This window comes from Eublepharis macularius, chromosome 9, assembly GCF_028583425.1.
Source record: "Eublepharis macularius isolate TG4126 chromosome 9, MPM_Emac_v1.0, whole genome shotgun sequence".
Lineage (NCBI taxonomy): Eukaryota > Metazoa > Chordata > Lepidosauria > Squamata > Eublepharidae > Eublepharis > Eublepharis macularius.
Genome location: NC_072798.1, coordinates 55,390,122 through 55,407,979, shown reverse-complemented (window position 1 = coordinate 55,407,979; position 17,858 = coordinate 55,390,122). Strand labels below are relative to the sequence as shown.

General features: G+C 44.9%; 1 protein-coding gene across 1 annotated transcript in view; it reads left to right on the top strand.

Annotated features, from left to right (window-relative positions):
• METTL25 (methyltransferase like 25) overlaps positions 1 to 17,858 on the top strand; it is a 68,058-nt gene that overhangs the window by 29,686 nt on the left and 20,514 nt on the right. The window contains exon 6 of the mRNA XM_054988469.1: positions 16,322 to 16,416. Coding sequence (XP_054844444.1) covers positions 16,322 to 16,416 — 95 coding nt within the window. The remainder of the gene's footprint in view (positions 1 to 16,321; positions 16,417 to 17,858) is intronic.

Sequence of the window (17,858 nt, the reverse complement as noted above, 5' to 3'; positions counted from 1 at the left end):
TGACTACCTCCCAGGTAGTAATCTTATAATTAAATAGATGATAAGCTGTTGGTACCAGTCTTGTGAATTCAGCTGTGAATGAGATAAAAGTTCTATATCATGTTACCCTTCACTGTTTATTTGGCCTAAATCCCATAGCAACCCCTGCCAATAAATATGTGATTAATACAGAGATTTTTTGATGTGCTTGGCAGACCCTGGGTAATTACCTCACACTGACAGCTGTATCTGATCTTCAGTCAGTTATGTTTTTGGCAGGCTTGGCACAGATTTTATTTTTTTCCTTGAGGTAGTCTGTTACTTCCCAGAAGTGGATAGGAAAGGAGCCTGGGCATATTCCCGATTCTTTTTTAATTTTTCATTTCACTTGTGTGAACAAAAAGATTATAAGCAATTGTGTATACAGTGGAGTTTTAAAATTACAAAAAAGCAATCAGAATGGAAGCTGATGCACAAAAATGTTTAGATCTATTTTTATTGTTTGTTTTTCCCAACAAAAACTTGAACAATCTATTCTTTCTTTTCAAATTACACATTGCATGTCTACTTAACATAAAGTTGCACAGTGCTTTTAGTCAGAATGATTCTTCTTTTATTTGTGTGAATAAACCAGGCAGTCCTCTGGCCCCAGCTGAGCAGGCAGTCAGCACAAGGCAAAAGTGCCCAGGTTGTGCCATGAAGCCAGCATCAAGGCATCGATCAACCCATCAGAAGGTGGATGGCACAGCAGTGAGGCCTTGAGCTTGCCAGGCCTCCACCACTCAGGAGAAGACCTGGATTGTTGCCTGTGAACCACACACTTTTGCATATACAAGTCCTTGCACAGAAGTCCATGGTGTTACTGGTCACTCTTCTTGGGAGCCTGGGAGGAATTTTTCCCCTATGGAGCCAGATTGGTTGCAGGCCCATTTGTTTTTGTTTTGCTTTCCTCTGGTCATCTGGCAGCGGCTGGTGGTTCCATCTTGGGGCTACATCCGTTGGAGCATTGGTGAGAGTTGAGTGGCATGCCCGCCACTTGTGGTGGTTTGGGGCATTGTGCTGGATCCACTGGGGTGAGTTGTGCCAGCTGGGCAGCTCACCCCTCCCTTTTCATAGTTGCCATAAGAGATCTGGGGGAAGCCAAAGGGTGTGTGCTAGGGCTGGGGTTGGCCATTATAGGCTTCACCCTGGGTGGCAGGTACTGCCAGAGTCACACCCAGACAAGTGCCACACCTCCTGCCATCCCACAGTGCCCAGCTGGAAGAAGGAGAAGGCATGTCATCAAACAGCAGGCAGGTCATTTGATGTAGGAAATCCATACCTTCTGCTATGCCAGTGCTCCAGTGGCAGTAATCAATATAGTTGTGGCCTATTTTCATCCAAGATGTGTGTTGTTATTCCTTGGCCAAGACCAGCCTCACATATGACTGCAGAGCAATCAGGATGAATTCTGAAGTGAAGGTTTGGCGAACTTTGAAAGTGAACAAAGAAAACTCAATTTTTAAAGGCCTTTGGGAGTTTTACACTCTTGATTTTTATTTGGAATCATTATTGTATGTAAGCAATAGTAGCCAGTCCTCTGACAGGATGCAGAGGAGTTAGCTGTGTTAGTCTGTGGTAGCAAAATCAAAAAGAGTCCAGTAGCACCTTTAAGACTAACCAATTTTATTGTAGCATAAGCTTTTATGCTACAATAAAATTGGTTAGTCTTAAAGGTGCTACTGGATTCTTTTTGATTTTACTCTGACAGGATGTAAGCCATCTTGAAACTTCAAAGAATGCAAAAATATTTAGATATTTTTTGAGGGTGGGGGGTTATTCAAAAACTTGAATAATCCATTTTCAAAATATACAAGTTGTTTTTCTTAATGTTTACTTAAATAAATTACAACAGAAATGGCATCAGAGACTTTTTTAAAATTCCAAAAACAATTAACTAGTTCATTTATTTTAGAGGGGGAAAGTCAGGTGAAATCAGGTAATTCAAAATATATATATCTGAGGTAAAATCAGAACATGCACAGACTTTAGTTCTTATACTCTTTACAGATTCTCAAAGGCCTTTGCTTTGAGACTTTGGTTCCTTGTTTTTCCCAAGCACTCTAGTATACTTTCTTTTAGTATTCTCTTTCTCTTCTGGAGTTAGGAATGCTGGTACCCACTTTCTAGCATCCCAGTCAACTTCTCTTCACGCACCAATGCTTTCCTTCAGTCATTAACTGAATCTGAAGGTTTCCCCTGGCAGTTTTGAACCACACTAGACCAGTGATCACTCTCCACTTTCCAGAGCTACCTCCCTGTTTGACTGGGTAGGGAAAATCTCCTCAGAAGATCTGTCCCCTTTCCTTGACCCATTTGGAAGTCTGTGCCTACTTCCCAACCCTCCTTGCCAATTTTCCCCAGTTCTTCTGCTGGTGTTAAAACTGCTCTCTGATAGAGCTCCATCTCCCAACCCTTTACATTCTATCTCTCTCTGCTAAGACTGAAAAAAGGCCCTCCTCTTTCCAGCTCATGCTACCAAACTGTCACTCAAAGTTCTCTGATTCTGTGAGGGATTAACCCTTAATGGTCCTGCAGCTGCATGTACAGCACTTCCAGGCTTTTTAAAAACGTACAGTCTGTCATAGTTATATATTCCTTGGCTGGGACCAGCCTTATGTATGACTGCAGAGCAATCAGGATAGATGCTGAAGTGAAGGTTTGGCAGGCATTAAAAGTGGAAAAACTCACTTATGAAAGCCTTTGAGAGTTTTGCACTCTTGATTTTTATTTGAAATGGTTAAATATTGGATAAACAATAATCAGTCCTCTGACAGGATGTAAGCCATCTTGGAACTTCAAATAATGAAAAATATTTAGATCAATTTTATTTGTTTTTCCTAACAAAAACTTGAACAATCCATTCTTTTCAAATTACACATTTGTGTTTCTTAATATTTACTTAACACAAAATTGCACAGTGCTTTCAGTCAGAATGATTGTTCTTTTATTTATGTGAATGAAGCCAGGGCTTTACAAAACATGCCTTTATTCTTGAGTAGTATTATAGACAGTGAAGGGTAATAAAGTCTGAACTTTTCCAAACCGCTCAAGAATATCCCTATTGAATTAAATATTTGTTTATGATCTGAATCTTTAGCAAAGATTATAAAATATTTGCCTCCAGATATAATACACAGTCCTGCAAAAATCTACTTGCAATGGTAAGATAGTTGCTACTTGCAACTTCTTAACTTTGGAGAGTATAGAGGTAATGAGAAGTCTGTTCCCCAGGCACTCATATTGGGCTAAGTTTTTGAGTAAGCAAAATCAGAACCTCAAAGTTCAGTGCAACATGGGAAACCTCCCATCAATTTGCCTGAGGAGGAGGAGGGTATTTCACTGTGTTGAGCTTTGGAACAAGGAAATATATTGTCATGCTTAGATGATAGCCTTGTTTGGAAATGCCCAGACCCACAAGGACCAACTGCTGCTGATGTTGCGGAAGAGGAGAGAAGCTGTTCTTCTCTGTTCCCGTTACCAAGGAAAAGGGGGGGGGGAATTGAGAGCTGATGGAATCATACACTATCTGCACTTCAACAGCCACCTCTCTCAGTGCATCGACTTCATAGCTCCTGTTAATTTGAGTGAGCTGTTTGGCAAAGTAGGAAGGAAACTAATAAGACATCTGCCAAACTTTGCTACTAAGTACTACATGTTGTCTAATGAATTGATTATGTTCTGCTTCAGCATTTTTCTACTCTGTATTGGATTCTTGCTAATACTGTGTCTTTTAAACTTGTACCTATTAACCCTATGGTATTGTTTATGAAATGTCTTTGATACTCTATTGAAAAGTACTTGATACTGATTGTGCTAATCTCATACTGGGTAATCTGCTTTGAGTCTCAGTGAGAAAGGTGGACTATAAATGACAAATAAAAATATACAATTTAATTGTTTGGTAGGTTTTAGTTTCAAAAGGTATCCATCATGAGGAATACTGAGGCTGGGTAATATACTTAATAGATGGTTTTTGAGGAAGAAAGAATAAACAGTTAATGTTAGAATTGTAGAATAGGTAATGATGGAAGTTTCTGTAGTTCCTCAGTAAATTAAAGTTTTTTTAGAAGGATACATTGAGAGAGGGAAGAGAAGGGAGTAAACTAGATAACAAAGGGCTATTTGTTAACAATCCCTGTTTCATCCTTAATAATGAAGTGATACAAAATGAAACTGTAGAATGCTACTTCTGCCTTGTATCCCAGAAAAACTACATTCTCCTCCCCCACAGGAAATTAATTACTGTTACAGCTGTAGTTAAGCCTTTGTTGTGTGAAGTGCTAGTGGCTATTGTAGCAGTTCTGTTCAGTAGTACCGTGTTAAGTTAGTAGTGTGCTTCATACAGATTCTTTTACAACTGCAATCATGCCACGGAACTTGAATGAAATAGATGCTATTAGATACTAATAGCAGATAATGTTGAATTAGATTTTTGTATAATTTGCCAAGCATTTTTATTTTTTAATACTATACATTTTCAGTATTTGAGTTCAGTAGCTCATAAGGACTGACAAGATTTCCATGGTATAAATTTTCAACAATCAAGCTTCTTTCATCTGTGACCTGACAAAAGAAGCTTTAACTCTCAAAAGCTTATAACCTGGAAATCTTGTTAACCTTTAAGGTGCTACTGAACTTCAGTCTTGCTCTTCTACTGTAGACCAACACAGCTACTGTGATGGACTCAAGGTTTGTCCTGCCCCTTGGAAGAAAAACACTAATTCCCTTTTGCCCTGTTTGGTTTGTGAGCTGAGCAGCTAGCAGCCAATCAAGATCCCTGAAAGGGCTGGAGGAGCCAGAAGGGACAGGGAGTGAGAGAGAAAAAGCTGCTATATTGTCAGCTCAGGTCAAATACAGGCTGCTTCCACACACGTTGGATAATCCACTTTCAATACTCTTTAGTGAACATTTGGAACTGCTTTTCCATGTGTGGAACAAAAAATCCACTTCCAAAGGATTGCTAAAGTGCACTGAAAGTGCATTATTCAACATGTGTGGAAATGGCCACAGTCTGAACCTTCAGATAAATAGAGACTGGAGGGATTCTGTCTCAAGAGTTTGCCTAGAGTGTAAGCAGGCTAAACCAGTGAATGTGGGGAATATAGTTTGTTTCTTCAGAGTTTATTTGAAAGAAAACCTATCTCAGGAAAATTTGAATGTCTTATCACTTCTCTTTTGGGATAAAGCAGGCTTGATGAAGGAAAAGTTCAGTTCTGCCTCAGGGAGAGTGCATACAGAAGTTTTGCGGGTCTGTCTCACCAGAACAGCAGACAGTATAAATGGCAGCTCTGCCTGGTAGTGTTGCAGAGTGGTTTAGCTCTACCTGTGACAGAAGCCGCAGTTGTGAGGCCTGTCTCTGGTAATGATGAGTAGACTGTACCATTTGTTCTGAATCTTGGAAAAGGGTAGGATGATGTGGGTGGAATCTTGTGTGTGTGAGAGGATCCAGCCTGGCACCTAGGCAGTGAAAGCTAGTTTGTGCCTGCAGTTATTAAAGAGAATTCAAATCACACTCTGAAGCCATAGCTAGCTTAAATGTATGTGCCTCAGCCACCATCTCCTTTGACTGTTGAGAGACCTATGCTGCTGATCTGTTCTTTAAAACAAATCTGTAAACAAATAAATTTACTTTGTTATTTACATACAATTCCTGCCTCATTAATCTCTATGCTCCTCTTGCTCATCACAAAACTTACCTCTGAACCCAAAGCCTTTACATTTAACCTAAGGTTCATCTTCGTTCTTCTGTGCCTCCACACATGGGACTGCGCAGGCGCAGGCCAGCCGCCGGAGAATTTTCTATAGCTTCTATGGCTCCGAAGGGGCCGTTTGTCGCGCGCCTCAGCGCCCGTTTTCCCGCCCAAACGGTCACATGCTCCTCCAGCGACCAACGGCCCCTTCCCTCAGTTCTCTTCTTGCCGCCGCTTGGAGAGAACGTGAGCTTCGTTGCTCTGTGCTTTTGTGCTTTTTCTGACTTCTGATTGATCTTTGGTTTTTTGACTTCGGACTTCGGACCTCGACTATTCTTCGGCTTACTGATTTGGACTTTGGCTGGACTCGGTAAATACGACCCGGACTGTTTGACCTCTCTCTAGCGTGCCCCTGAAGATGGCCTCAAAGGCTCTCTTTAAGTATTGCCTCCAATGCCACACGAAAATGGCCAAGACCGATGGCCATGAACTGTGCCTCTTTTGTTTGGGGGAGACCCACAATGTGTCGGCCTGTAAGATTTGCCAGGGTTTCACCAACAAGGCCCGGCAGGATCGCAAGGCCCGATTAAATTCCTCTCTGTGGCAGACGGTCATGTCCGAGGGCATCCCGTTACCTCCCCCCAAGGCCGGCCCTAGCCCCTCTGCCGGACGGCAATCTAGAGCTGGCTCAGTGGCTTCCGCGAGGTCGGGGTCGAAATCGCGTCCCCCGAGTGCCTCGGCGTCGAGAACGGCCTCACCAGCGCAGGGTTCGGCGCGGCCGCCCCGGAGCGCGTCTTCCACCAGGTCGGATCCGAGACCGGCTTCGGAACTGAGGATCCTGGTGCCGAGTCCCCGGTCGGAACCGACGACCGGCTCGATTCCGATCAAGGTGAAGCGGTCGAAGCAGAGGTCCCCTTCGAAGTCGAGGAGTGCATCGGTTCCGAGGTCTTCTTCGGAACCAGCCAAGAAGAAGAAGAAGACCAAGCATCACCGGTCGCCGCGTCCCGCTCTGCAGGAGGAGGTCATCGTGCTTCCTCACACGCCTTCCCCTCATCTGGGCTCCCCGGAACCGGAGGGGGTCTCGGAACCGGTGCCGGATCCGATGGCTTTTGAGACGGTGCAGGCCGAGTTTTCCTCGGGGCCGGCGCCGAGCCCGCGGCCACGTCTGAGTCGGCCATCACCTGCCCGTCGTTCCCCGGGGCCGGAACCGAGCCCGCCACTGAGTCGGAGTCGACCATTGCCTACCCGTCGTTCCCCCTCTGGTACCGGCCGTGAGCGGCGTCGGTCCGGGGAGAGTGTCGGCTCCGGCCGTTCCACTGCGTCCCGACATCGCCGGGCCTCCTACCTTCCCCCGCCGTACCACTGCCAGTGGGAAGGGGCGCCCACCGGTTTCTCCGGATCGGAACCGAGGCCTTCGACATCGAGGCGACCGTGGTTCCCCCCACCAGTCCAGGGTGATGAATCCCAGCTCGGTTCCGACGAGGGAGACATGGAGAGCCTAGGAGACTACCAGTCAGAGTCCTGGTCCGAGCCTTCGCCAGCTGACGATGTGGTACCAGCCACCGGTTCGCCATACGAAGACCTGCGAATATACTCGGACCAGATGGCACGGATGGCTCAGGCGCTGGAGATGGACATCTCTTCAGCAGCCCCCCAGACCAAGGACAAGCTCCTGAAGAGGATCTACGGGGACAATCCGGCGTCCATCGGCTTCCCCATGCTCGAGGGTATAGAGGAGATAGTGGAAAGGGTGTGGAAGGTGCCCTGTGACCAGCCTCCAACGTCCAAACGGATCGAGCAGCTTTATAAAATTAAGCAGGGCACCTGGCAGGCGTTGGTGAAGCACCCTCCACCTTCCTCTTTGGTTACGGAGGAATTCAACCCCCGGCGGTCGGGCCATACATCTGTGCCGGCCGATAAAGAGAGCAGGAAGCTTGACTCGCTTGGCAGGCGCCAGTACACAGTTGCTTCGTTGGGCCTGAGGATCGCCAACTATCAAACGATTATGGCTGGTTACCAGCTCTACCTCTGGGAGAAGTTGGCATCCTATGTTCGAGACCTCCCACCTGAGCAGAAGGCGGTGGTATCCCTGCTGCAGACTGAGGCTGTCAGGCTGTCTAAGCAGCAGATGAATGCAGGGAGCCACGCGGCCGACACTGCGGCTCGGGGAATGGCCTTGGCGGTGGTCCTCAGGCGCCACTCCTGGTTGCGGTCTACTGCCCTTTCCCAGGAGGTGCGTTCCAGGGTGGAGAGCATGCCCTTTGAAGGGGACTCGCTGTTCTCGAAGTCCACCGACGAGACTCTTAAAAAGAAGAAAGAGGACAGGCAGACGGCGCGGTCCTTGGGGCTGGCTCCTGCGGACAAGCCCACCTCTAAGCCACGGTACTCTCCCCGGTATGGCCCTTACCACTACCAGGGCAGATACCAGCAGCAGCCGGCCGGGTTACCAGCAACATCCTGCCTACCCGCAGCGGACCTACCCTCCTGCGCAGCAACAGAGGAGGCGTAGACCCTTCAAGCCTCGCCCGTCGCAGCCGCCGGCCCAGCAGAGAGATCAGCAGGGCGCCGGGAGGCAGTACTGACGGGTCACGCCAGCCGTATCCCCGAATTTCTCGGACAGACTGAGACCACTCCTCGTTGAGTGGGAGTCAATAACATCTGACTCATGGGTCTTAACTATTGTTGATAAGGGATACGGGCTGGAGTTCGTTGAGCTGCCTAGATGCAGTTCATCCCTGACAGCTGTCAATAATACTATGGCCGAGCTGGATGCGGAGATCATGTCGCTCTTGGCCAAGGGTGCTGTGGAAGAATTGCCCTATGAGAATTCTGTAAGGGGGTTCTTCTCTAGGTTCTTCCTGGTCCCCAAGAAGGATGGGGGCTTACGTCCCATTTTAGATCTGAGGGGCCTTAATGCCTTCCTCAAGGTGACCAAATTCAAGATGGTTACGTTGGCGGCTGTGATCGCCTTGCTGAAACAGGGGGATTGGTTTGCGGTCCTTGATTTGAAGGACGCATATTTTCACGTGGGAATACGGGAAGAGCACAGGAAATACCTGAGCTTCGTTTACCGGCAAAGGGTTTTCCGGTATAAGGTGTTCCCCTTTGGCCTATCCACTGCCCCACGAGTGTTCACGAAATGTGTGGCCCCCGTGGTCTCCTTCCTTCGGGAGGAGGGCTGTACCATCTTTCCGTACCTCGATGACTGGCTCATCGTGGCTGACTCAGAGTCTAGGCTGGTGCAGGACATTGGCTTGGTACTTAGCACTTGTCAACGCCTGGGTCTCTTGGTAAACTTTGAAAAATCCAAACTGGTGCCCTGCTGCAAGGTTTCCTACATTGGTGCACTGTTGGACTCTGTGGAGGGTAAGGCTCTGCTCCCCTTGGAGAGAGCTAGGTCCCTAAGGGGTCTTGTGTCCATGTTTAAGAGGAACCGTTTCCAGTCCGTGCGCACTATCCAGTGCTTATTAGGTCATATGGCAGCGGCCACCTCGGTTGTGCCCTACGCAAGGCTGCGTATGCGCCCTCTCCAGAACTGGTTTGTGCGGAGGTATGATGCTCAGCAGCATCCTCCGTTCCTTAAGTTCTCTGTCCCGAGGGTCATCCTATCCTCCTTGGACTGGTGGCTGGCTGATGACCACTTATTTAAAGGGACCCCTTTTGGTTATCAGCATCCTGACGTCACGGTTACCACTGATGCCTCTCTATTGGGGTGGGGGGCTTATTGTGGTGATGTATGTGTGCAAGATATCTGGTCTGAGAGGGAAAGGACCCTCCATATTAATGTGCTTGAACTAAGAGCCATTCGTTTCGCACTTGTGTCCCTTACAGCACTGCTGAAAAATCGCCAGGTGTTGGTGCAGACGGACAACACGACTGCCATGTACTACGTAAATCAGCAGGGGGGCACAGTGTCCATGGCTCTGTGCTGGGAAGCCACGCTCACTTGGCAGTGGGCAATCAGGAATGGCGTGACAATTCATGCTATACACGTGGCAGGGTCGGACAATGCCCGCGCGGATGCCCTCAGCAGGGTCCTTCTGCTGGACCGCGAGTGGGAACTGAACGTAGAGTGCGTTGGGCCGATCTTTCGGATGTGGGGACATCCGGTGATAGACGTGTTCGCAACTGCGGCGAATACCAAGGCCCAGACATTCTGTTCAAGGGCAGGGAGCGACCCCCTCTCTATTGGGGATGCCTTCCAGTATACGTGGACGCAGGGCTTGCATTATATGTTTCCTCCGTTCCCTTTGATTCCCAGGGTCCTATGCAAAGTGGAGGAGGACGGGACAGATTGCATCCTGGTGGCCCCCTTTTGGCCACGGCAGGTTTGGTTCCCGAAGCTCCTGCGGATGTCCCAACGGACTTATGTCAGTCTGCCTCCTCGGCAAGACCTTCTCCTGAACGGGAGCCTAGTCCACCACGACCCCGGGAAGCTGCACTTAACGGCTTGGCGGATCGTTCCTCCCCTGTAGGCTTTACGGACGAGGTACAGAGGGTCATCTTGAATGCTCGTCGACCATCCACTAGGCGCTCTTATGCGGCCAAGTGGCGCAGGTTTGAAATTTGGGCACTTGCTAAAGGAGTGGTGCCTGCCAGCAGCCGCCTAGGGGTTGTATTCGAGTACTTGTGCCACCTGCGGGACCTGGGCTTGAAGGTTTCCTCTCTCAGGGTCCACCTGGCAGCTATATCTGCTGCTCACACCCGGGTTGATGGTGGTACAGTTTTTTCTCACCCATAATCCCGCCAGTTCCTTAAGGGCATGTTCAACCTTTACCCGCCTGTGTCGGCACCGGTGCCTCAATGGTCACTGTCCCTGGTTCTTTCACGTCTTATGTTGCCTCCATTCGAACCTCTGGCTACCTGCCCCTTGGACATGTTATCGTACAAGGTGGCATTCCTGGTGGCCATCACATCGGCCAGAAGGGTCAGTGAGCTGTCTGCATTGCGGTCTGACCCTCCCTTCCTGGTGTTTCATCCCAACAAGGTGGTCCTGCGTCCCTGCCTGGGTTTCCTGCCTAAGGTGGTGTCCGCTTTCCACCTCTCGCAGGATATTGCGTTGCCTGCGTTTTTTCCTCACCCTTCCTCGAAAGGGGAGAAGGCCCTCCATTCCCTAGACCTGAAGAGGGCCATAGCCTATTATCTAGATAGGACAAGAGGATTCCGGTCGAGTCCTCACCTGTTTGTGTGCTTTGGGGCCAAGGACAAGGGTAACAGGGCTTCTTCACAGACCCTGTCTAGGTGGATTGTAACGGCCATTAGCAAGGCCTATTCCCTAGCTTGGGTGACTTGCCCACTTCATGTCATGTCCTCTGCAGACACCCTTGTAAGGCATTATGCCATAGATGTCAATGCGGAGCAGGATGTAGCTGTGGCCAAAGCTGTCCTGCACTCCCTTTTTTCCTAGGGGAGTCTTGGATGGGGTTCCTTGCATACCTGCTGGGTACCCTTGGGTAATATGCTGTATATATGGATATATGTGTATATATATATATATATGTTTATGTGTGTGTATATGTAAATACTGGGTGCGTATATATTGCTGCACAGCTTGTAGACATGTATATATGTATGTATGCATTGTTGTTGTTGTTGTTCTTTAATAAAATTGTGTTGGATTTCACCCCACCTTCTTTGTTGTGTGAAGCTTGGTACACTCCCATGTGTGGAGGCACAGAAGAACGAAGATGAAAACAGGGTTAACATACCTGTAACTTATGTTCGAGTTCTTCTGTGCTGACACACAACCCTCGCTCCTACCCCGCTGTGAATTCCAATGGACGACAATGTGATGGCTGTAACGGGAATTGGTGTTTTTAAGGTGTTATGGCTAAGTGTATTGGTCAAGCGGCGGCAAAGGAAAACTGAGGGAAGGGGCCGTTGGTCGCTGGAGGAGCATGTGACCGTTTGGGCGGGAAAACGGTCGCTGAGGCGCGCGACAAACGGCCCCTTTGGAGCCATAGAAGCTATAGAAAATTCTCCGGCGGCTGGCCTGCGCCTGCGCAGTCCCAAGTGTGTCAGCACAGAAGAACTCGATGAACATAAGTTACAGGTATGTTAACCCTGTTTAATCTTAACACTCAAGGGGGATTTATATTTCAAAACAAACCTGGTTCCCCAAAATTATGAAACTGTGTGGGTCCCCTCAGCTGGAAGAAGGGGGCAATCATAGCTACCCACCTGAAACTATACATTTCCTCTTTGTATAAACTGCTTTATGCAATTCTGTGCTTACTGATAAATTTGATGGTATCACTTTAATAAATGTATCTGGATAGTTCCTCTGCAGTGAGTTAAAACAGTTTTTATAATTTTCTACTAAATGTTCCATAAAAATCTATTTCAGGTTTCTTGAATCTTGTATTTGAATACATCAATATATATTGAACTCACACATAGAAGCAAGCTTCATTTTCCCCAGCCCCTTTGTGACTAGCTTATTGATTCACATTGTAATTAGCTTCTGGTCAAAGGAACAGTATATTTTTCCTCTTTAAAAACCAGTGCAACTTTTAATCATTTTAGAGGGGAATAAATTGTTCTAGGAACCTTGTTTTTGGAGCCACAAAGAAAGATTTGTGTATACATTGTCCTTCTACTGTAACGTGTTTTTTAAAAAATACGCTTTCATTTGTGTTCCTTTCTCTTAATATGAAAATGTTTGGGAGACAGGGAAAGCATGCTGTTTTCTTTCCCCTCCATACTGTATCAGAGATCTATGGGGAGAATGGACAGTGGACTTAAATTCCTGTAGCCTCTGGCAGTCCTTTCATGAGTCTGCCTGTGCTTCCTTTATATCGATTCGTCTGTAGCTTGTTGCTTCTTTGCTAGCCTCACCCACATTGCCAAAGGGCCTAATTTGTGGCACCAGAGAATTCATAAGTTCACTGTTATGATCAATCAAGAAAATGTTCAAGCTGTAGAATGAAATTTGCCTTGATCTAATGGTTGGTGGCAGTTCGTGGGACTGCCACTAAAAGGTGTAATTATTCCATGTCCCTTGTATCAAATCTGATGGAAATTAGGCTTTTAAAAAAACCTTCACAGTTGGTGTAGAATGGGTTGGATTCAGACAAATTTTTCCAATAGTGGAATGTAACTCCTGCCCTCCATTCCCACAGCAGCTCCTATATTGCCACAAAATGCTTCTCCTGGGATATTAGAGACACTGAGGAGTAACGTGAAGGGAAGGGGCAAAGGGAAATTGGTGGAAATTGCCAGTTTAGTCTGATCCAGCCCAATAATCACAAGTAGTTTGAGATATATATTAAAAAGCTGGATTTCCCATATTATTGGTGGGCCATGAACTTGTTTGTTTGCTCTTTTTATACCCCATCTTTCTCCCTAGTGGTTACTCAGAGTGACTTACACTGTTGTCTTCTCTGTTTTATTGTCACAACAGTCTTGTGAGACAGGTTAGACAGAGAGCACATGACTATCCTAAGGTCACCCAGAAAGCTTCCATGGCAGAGTGGGGAGTCCCAGATCCTAGTCTAACACTCTAACCACTATACAATACTGGTATGAAGTACTATTTCAGCTGTGTATGCTATGATAATCTGGTATTTTTGAAATCCCAGATTTGTTGAAGAAGGATGCTTCCTTTTAAAATTGTAACTTGTTTTAAATAAATATTTTTTAAAATAAATATTTGTTGTAAAACATTTGTTAGCTACCCTTCTGCCATGCGGGAATTCAGGGCAGCTTAAAATATAAATAAAAAGAAATACAGATAACTGATAAGTTCCCAGAAATTCTAACAAATGAATACTCCATCAGGACTTAGCAGCACTAATAGTTAAGTCTTCAGCAAGTTATTCTTGAATAATGAAATAATATTTAATAGATCAGCCATGAAATCCTAAACAGTTATACTCTTCTAAGTCCACTGAAGTAAATGGGCTTACTAAGGGTGTAGTTACATAGGAACAAGGATGCTCAAACATCTGCCAATTTGACTTACATCCTGTTCGCTGGATATGAACAGGAAGCTGATTTTTTTATTATTGGATCATTGTGCATTGACCTACTTGTTCAGCAGGTTACTTAATTGTTCCCATTCCTATCCATGCAGTACTGTGTAATTGGCTTTTTGTGCATTTCTATTTTCACACAGCCTGATTGAGTTTCCCTTCCCCAATTCTTGCTGCATAACTGCTCAGCAGTTTTAAACAGACAGTCACAGATCATATAAATCAGTCATACATAAATGCTATTTTTAAATAATGCCCCACAGACTGGAAACGCATAGTCTACATTCCAATTCCAAAAAGGGGGGTGCCAAAGAGTGCAGCACCTATCAGACAGTTGCATTAATTTTCCATGCAAGCAAAGTGATGCTTAAAATTCTACAGCAAAGACTCTTACCGTATATAGAATGAGAAATGCCAGATGTTCAAGCTGGATTCAGAAAAGGAAGAGGCAGTAGAGATCACATTGCAAATTTATGATGGCTAATGGAACATAACAGGGAATTTCAGAAGAAAAACAGCCTGTTTTATAGATTACAGCAAAGCTTTCGACAGTGTGGATCATTAAAAGCTATAGATAGTGTTAAAAGCTATAGATAGTGTTAAAGCTATCTATAGCTATAGATAGTGTTAAAAGAAATGGAGGTGCCACAACATCTGGACAAGAGGCTATTGTTAGGATAGAATATGGGGAAACAGAATGGTTTCCAGTTGGCAAAGATGTCAGACAAGGATGCATATTATCTCTCGACCTGTTCAGTCTCTTTGCAGAGCATATCATAAAGCTGGATTTGATCTAGAAGAAGGTAGAATGAAAATTGGTGGAAGGAACATTAACAGTTTGAGATACGCAGATAACACCATATTAGTGGCAGAAAGTAGTGAAGACTTGAAACGACTACTGATAAAGATTAAAAGGAGAAAACGCCAAAGCAGGATTACAGCTGAACATCAAGAAGACAAAAGTAATGACCACTGAGGAATTACACAATTTTAAAGCTGACAGTGAGGAAATTGAAATTGTTCAAGATTTTCTATTCCTTGGCTCAATCATCAACCAAAAGGGAGACTGCAATGAAGAAATCAAAAGAAGATTGAGATTTGGAAGAGCAGCTATGAAGGAGCTACAAAAGATCCTTAAAGATGACATCTTTCTGGGGAACAAGATCAAGATAATCCAAACTATGGTATTCCTCATTACTATGTACAGATGTGAAAGTTGGACCATGAAGAAAGCTGATGGGAAGTAAATTTGAAATGTGGTGCTGGAAGAGAGTTTTGTGGATACCATAGATGGCCAAAAAGACAAATAAGTAGGTTCTAGATCAAATCAAGTCTGAATTCTCCCTGGAAGCTGAAATGACAGAACTGAGGCTATCGCACATCATGAGAAGACCAGACTCTCTGGAAAAGTCAATAATGCTAGTAAAAGTGGAAGGCAGTAGGAAAAGAGGAAGGCCTAAAATGGGATGGCTTGACTCAATAAAAGAAGCCACGTCCTCCAGTTTGCAAGATCTGAGCAAGTCTCTTAATGATAGGACGTTTTGGAGATCTTTCATTCATAGAGTCCCTATAGGTTAGAGAAAAGTTGATGGACATAACACAACACACATGTTTTAATAAAATCTTATCATTCACTCTTTGTCTAAGTAGTTCTTAATGGCACTAAAGGCTAGTGACACTAATGGCTGCAGATTGGTTTGAATCAGCAGCATCTTTGTACATGTGCAGTTTTGCATAACCTCTGTGTAAACCTGTTTGGCAAGCATTCACTGTTGTTCAGTGCTAACTAAACAAGTTTGGTGATCAACATCTTTGAACACAGTAAGCTTGACTGGCAAGCACATTTGGTGCAAAATGCTCATCCTCTCTACTTAACAGTGCACTGAAGAAGTTGTTTTTTCCTAACTCACCTATGGCAAAGGATCTGTGTTACTCCAGGCCTTATGGTAAATTTGTTCCTATGAAAGTACATTCATTGGACCCCTGGGGTTTATCTGAGAATAATGCTAAATCCTCCACATTAGCACTACCTTGCCAACTTTATACTTTTTGATAAAGGACAATCGGTTTGGGCCAGATTCCCTTTTTATCAGGAAAGTGTAGAGCCATTAATATGGTGGGACCGTCCTGTAATAATTCTCTGACTGGTAGCAATATTCTCTGACATCAGAGATAGAGCTTTGTTTGGGACTGGTTACTGTAACATCCCCCAAGGATGAGGGTTTGCTGCTTCTCTCCTTAGAGGTTTAGGTGCTGTGAATGATAACCTGGCTTGTACATTGTCCCTTCACCACAGTGAAGGGAGCAGCAAATACCTTAAACAAGCAGAAATTTTTCTATGTTAATTTTTTGAAATGTCACTATAAATGTTTATATAACTATTTTTTAGCATCCTCTCGCACAAGTGATCTCATTTTGTATTGAAATAATAACTAACCTTGATAGTTCATTTTTAAACATGGGTCCCTAGGCAAACAGTTTGTATCAGAGAAAGTATCTTTTTCATACTTTTGTTGTCTGTTGTTAGTAATAAATAGCATTTGAACATCTCTCTGCAATGCTGTTACTCTGACCTTTTCTCAATTGTAAATTTGTTCTTTCTCTTAAAGTAATGAATTGTTCTTCTCTCCTCTGCAGGTGACTTTCAAGGAACATGGGGTTTCCCCATGTGTCAGAATTTAAAGGAAGAGGCTTGGTTCTGTGGTCGTAATGCTAGAATGGCAGCCTGTTTGGTACTGTTTTTGTCATTGTTTGCTTTAATTTCTTATTCAGAGTTTTATACACTTCAGAGTTTCATTGTTTAAGCTTGCAAAAACCAAAGCTGTGCAGAATAACACCATTAACAATATGTTCATGATAAGTTATTTTAATGAAAAGTGTGTGGACGCATTTTATGTAAGCAGAACAGAGTAGATACAGATGAAACTTTAGCTACAACTGTATTTAGTCGAACTTGAAAGTAGGACAGAAGGAGGTTGCTTACAGGAAAGAAATATATGATGGCAGTTCCAGTAACAAAATCAAAAAGAGTCCAGTAGCACCTTTAAGACTAACCAACTTTATTGTAGCATAAGCTTTCGAGAATCACAGTTCTCTTCGTCAGATGCATGGAGGGCAAGAAGAAACCGGTCAGATATATAGGTGGAGAGGGGAGGGAGGAGTAGATGCAAACAGTAGCTTCTGATATGGAGATCAGTTTGCTTCTGTTAGGGAAGTCAGTTACTTCTGATAATGAGATAACCATTCATAGTCTGTATTCAATCCCAGCCTGACTGAGTCAAATTTACATATGAATTCCAATTCAGCAGCTTCCCGTTGGATTTTGTTTTTGAAAGGTTTCTGTTGAACTACAGTGACGTTTAAGTCCTTGATGGAATGTCCTTGTAGATTGAAGTGTTCTCCCACTGGTTTCTGGATGTTGTCATTTTTAATGTCAGATTTGTGTCCATTTATTCTTTTGCGTAGAGGTTGGCTGGTTTGTCCAATGTACAGAGCAGATGGACATCGTTGGCACATGAAGGCATATATCACATTGGAGGATGAGCTGTTGTAAGAGCCAGAGACAGTGTAGTTGATGCCATTGAGTCCTGTAATTGTATTTCCTGGGTAAGGGCAGAGCTGGTATCTGGGTCTGTTGCAGGGCCTGGTGCCTGTGCTGGTGACTCTGCTAGCCGATTCATGATTGTAAGTGAGAAGTCGTTTCAGGTTGGGGGGCTGTCTGTAGGCAAGGAGAGGTCTTCCACCCAGGGCTTCTGAGAGAGAGGCATCATTTTCCTATAGTTCCCAGCTACTGTTTGTATCTACTCCTCCCTCCCCTCTCCACCTATATATCTGACCAGTTTCTTCTTGCCCTCCATGCATCTGACGAAGAGAACTGTGATTCTCGAAAGCTTATGCTACAATAAAGTTGGTTAGTCTTAAAGGTGCTACTGGACTCTTTTTGATTTTGCTACTACACACTAACACGGCTAACTCCTCTGCATCTAGTTCCAGTAACATCGCTGACTTTTCTAGTCTTACACTGGGCATCTTAACTGTGCTCAGTCAATACAACAGCCTTCTGACTACAAACCCAGAACAGTCCTTCAGTCATTTTCATCTGGATATTTTTTAATTGTCATGTTTCTTCAGTTCCAACTCACTCTGCCAAGGCAGAATGAGATGGCAGAATGTG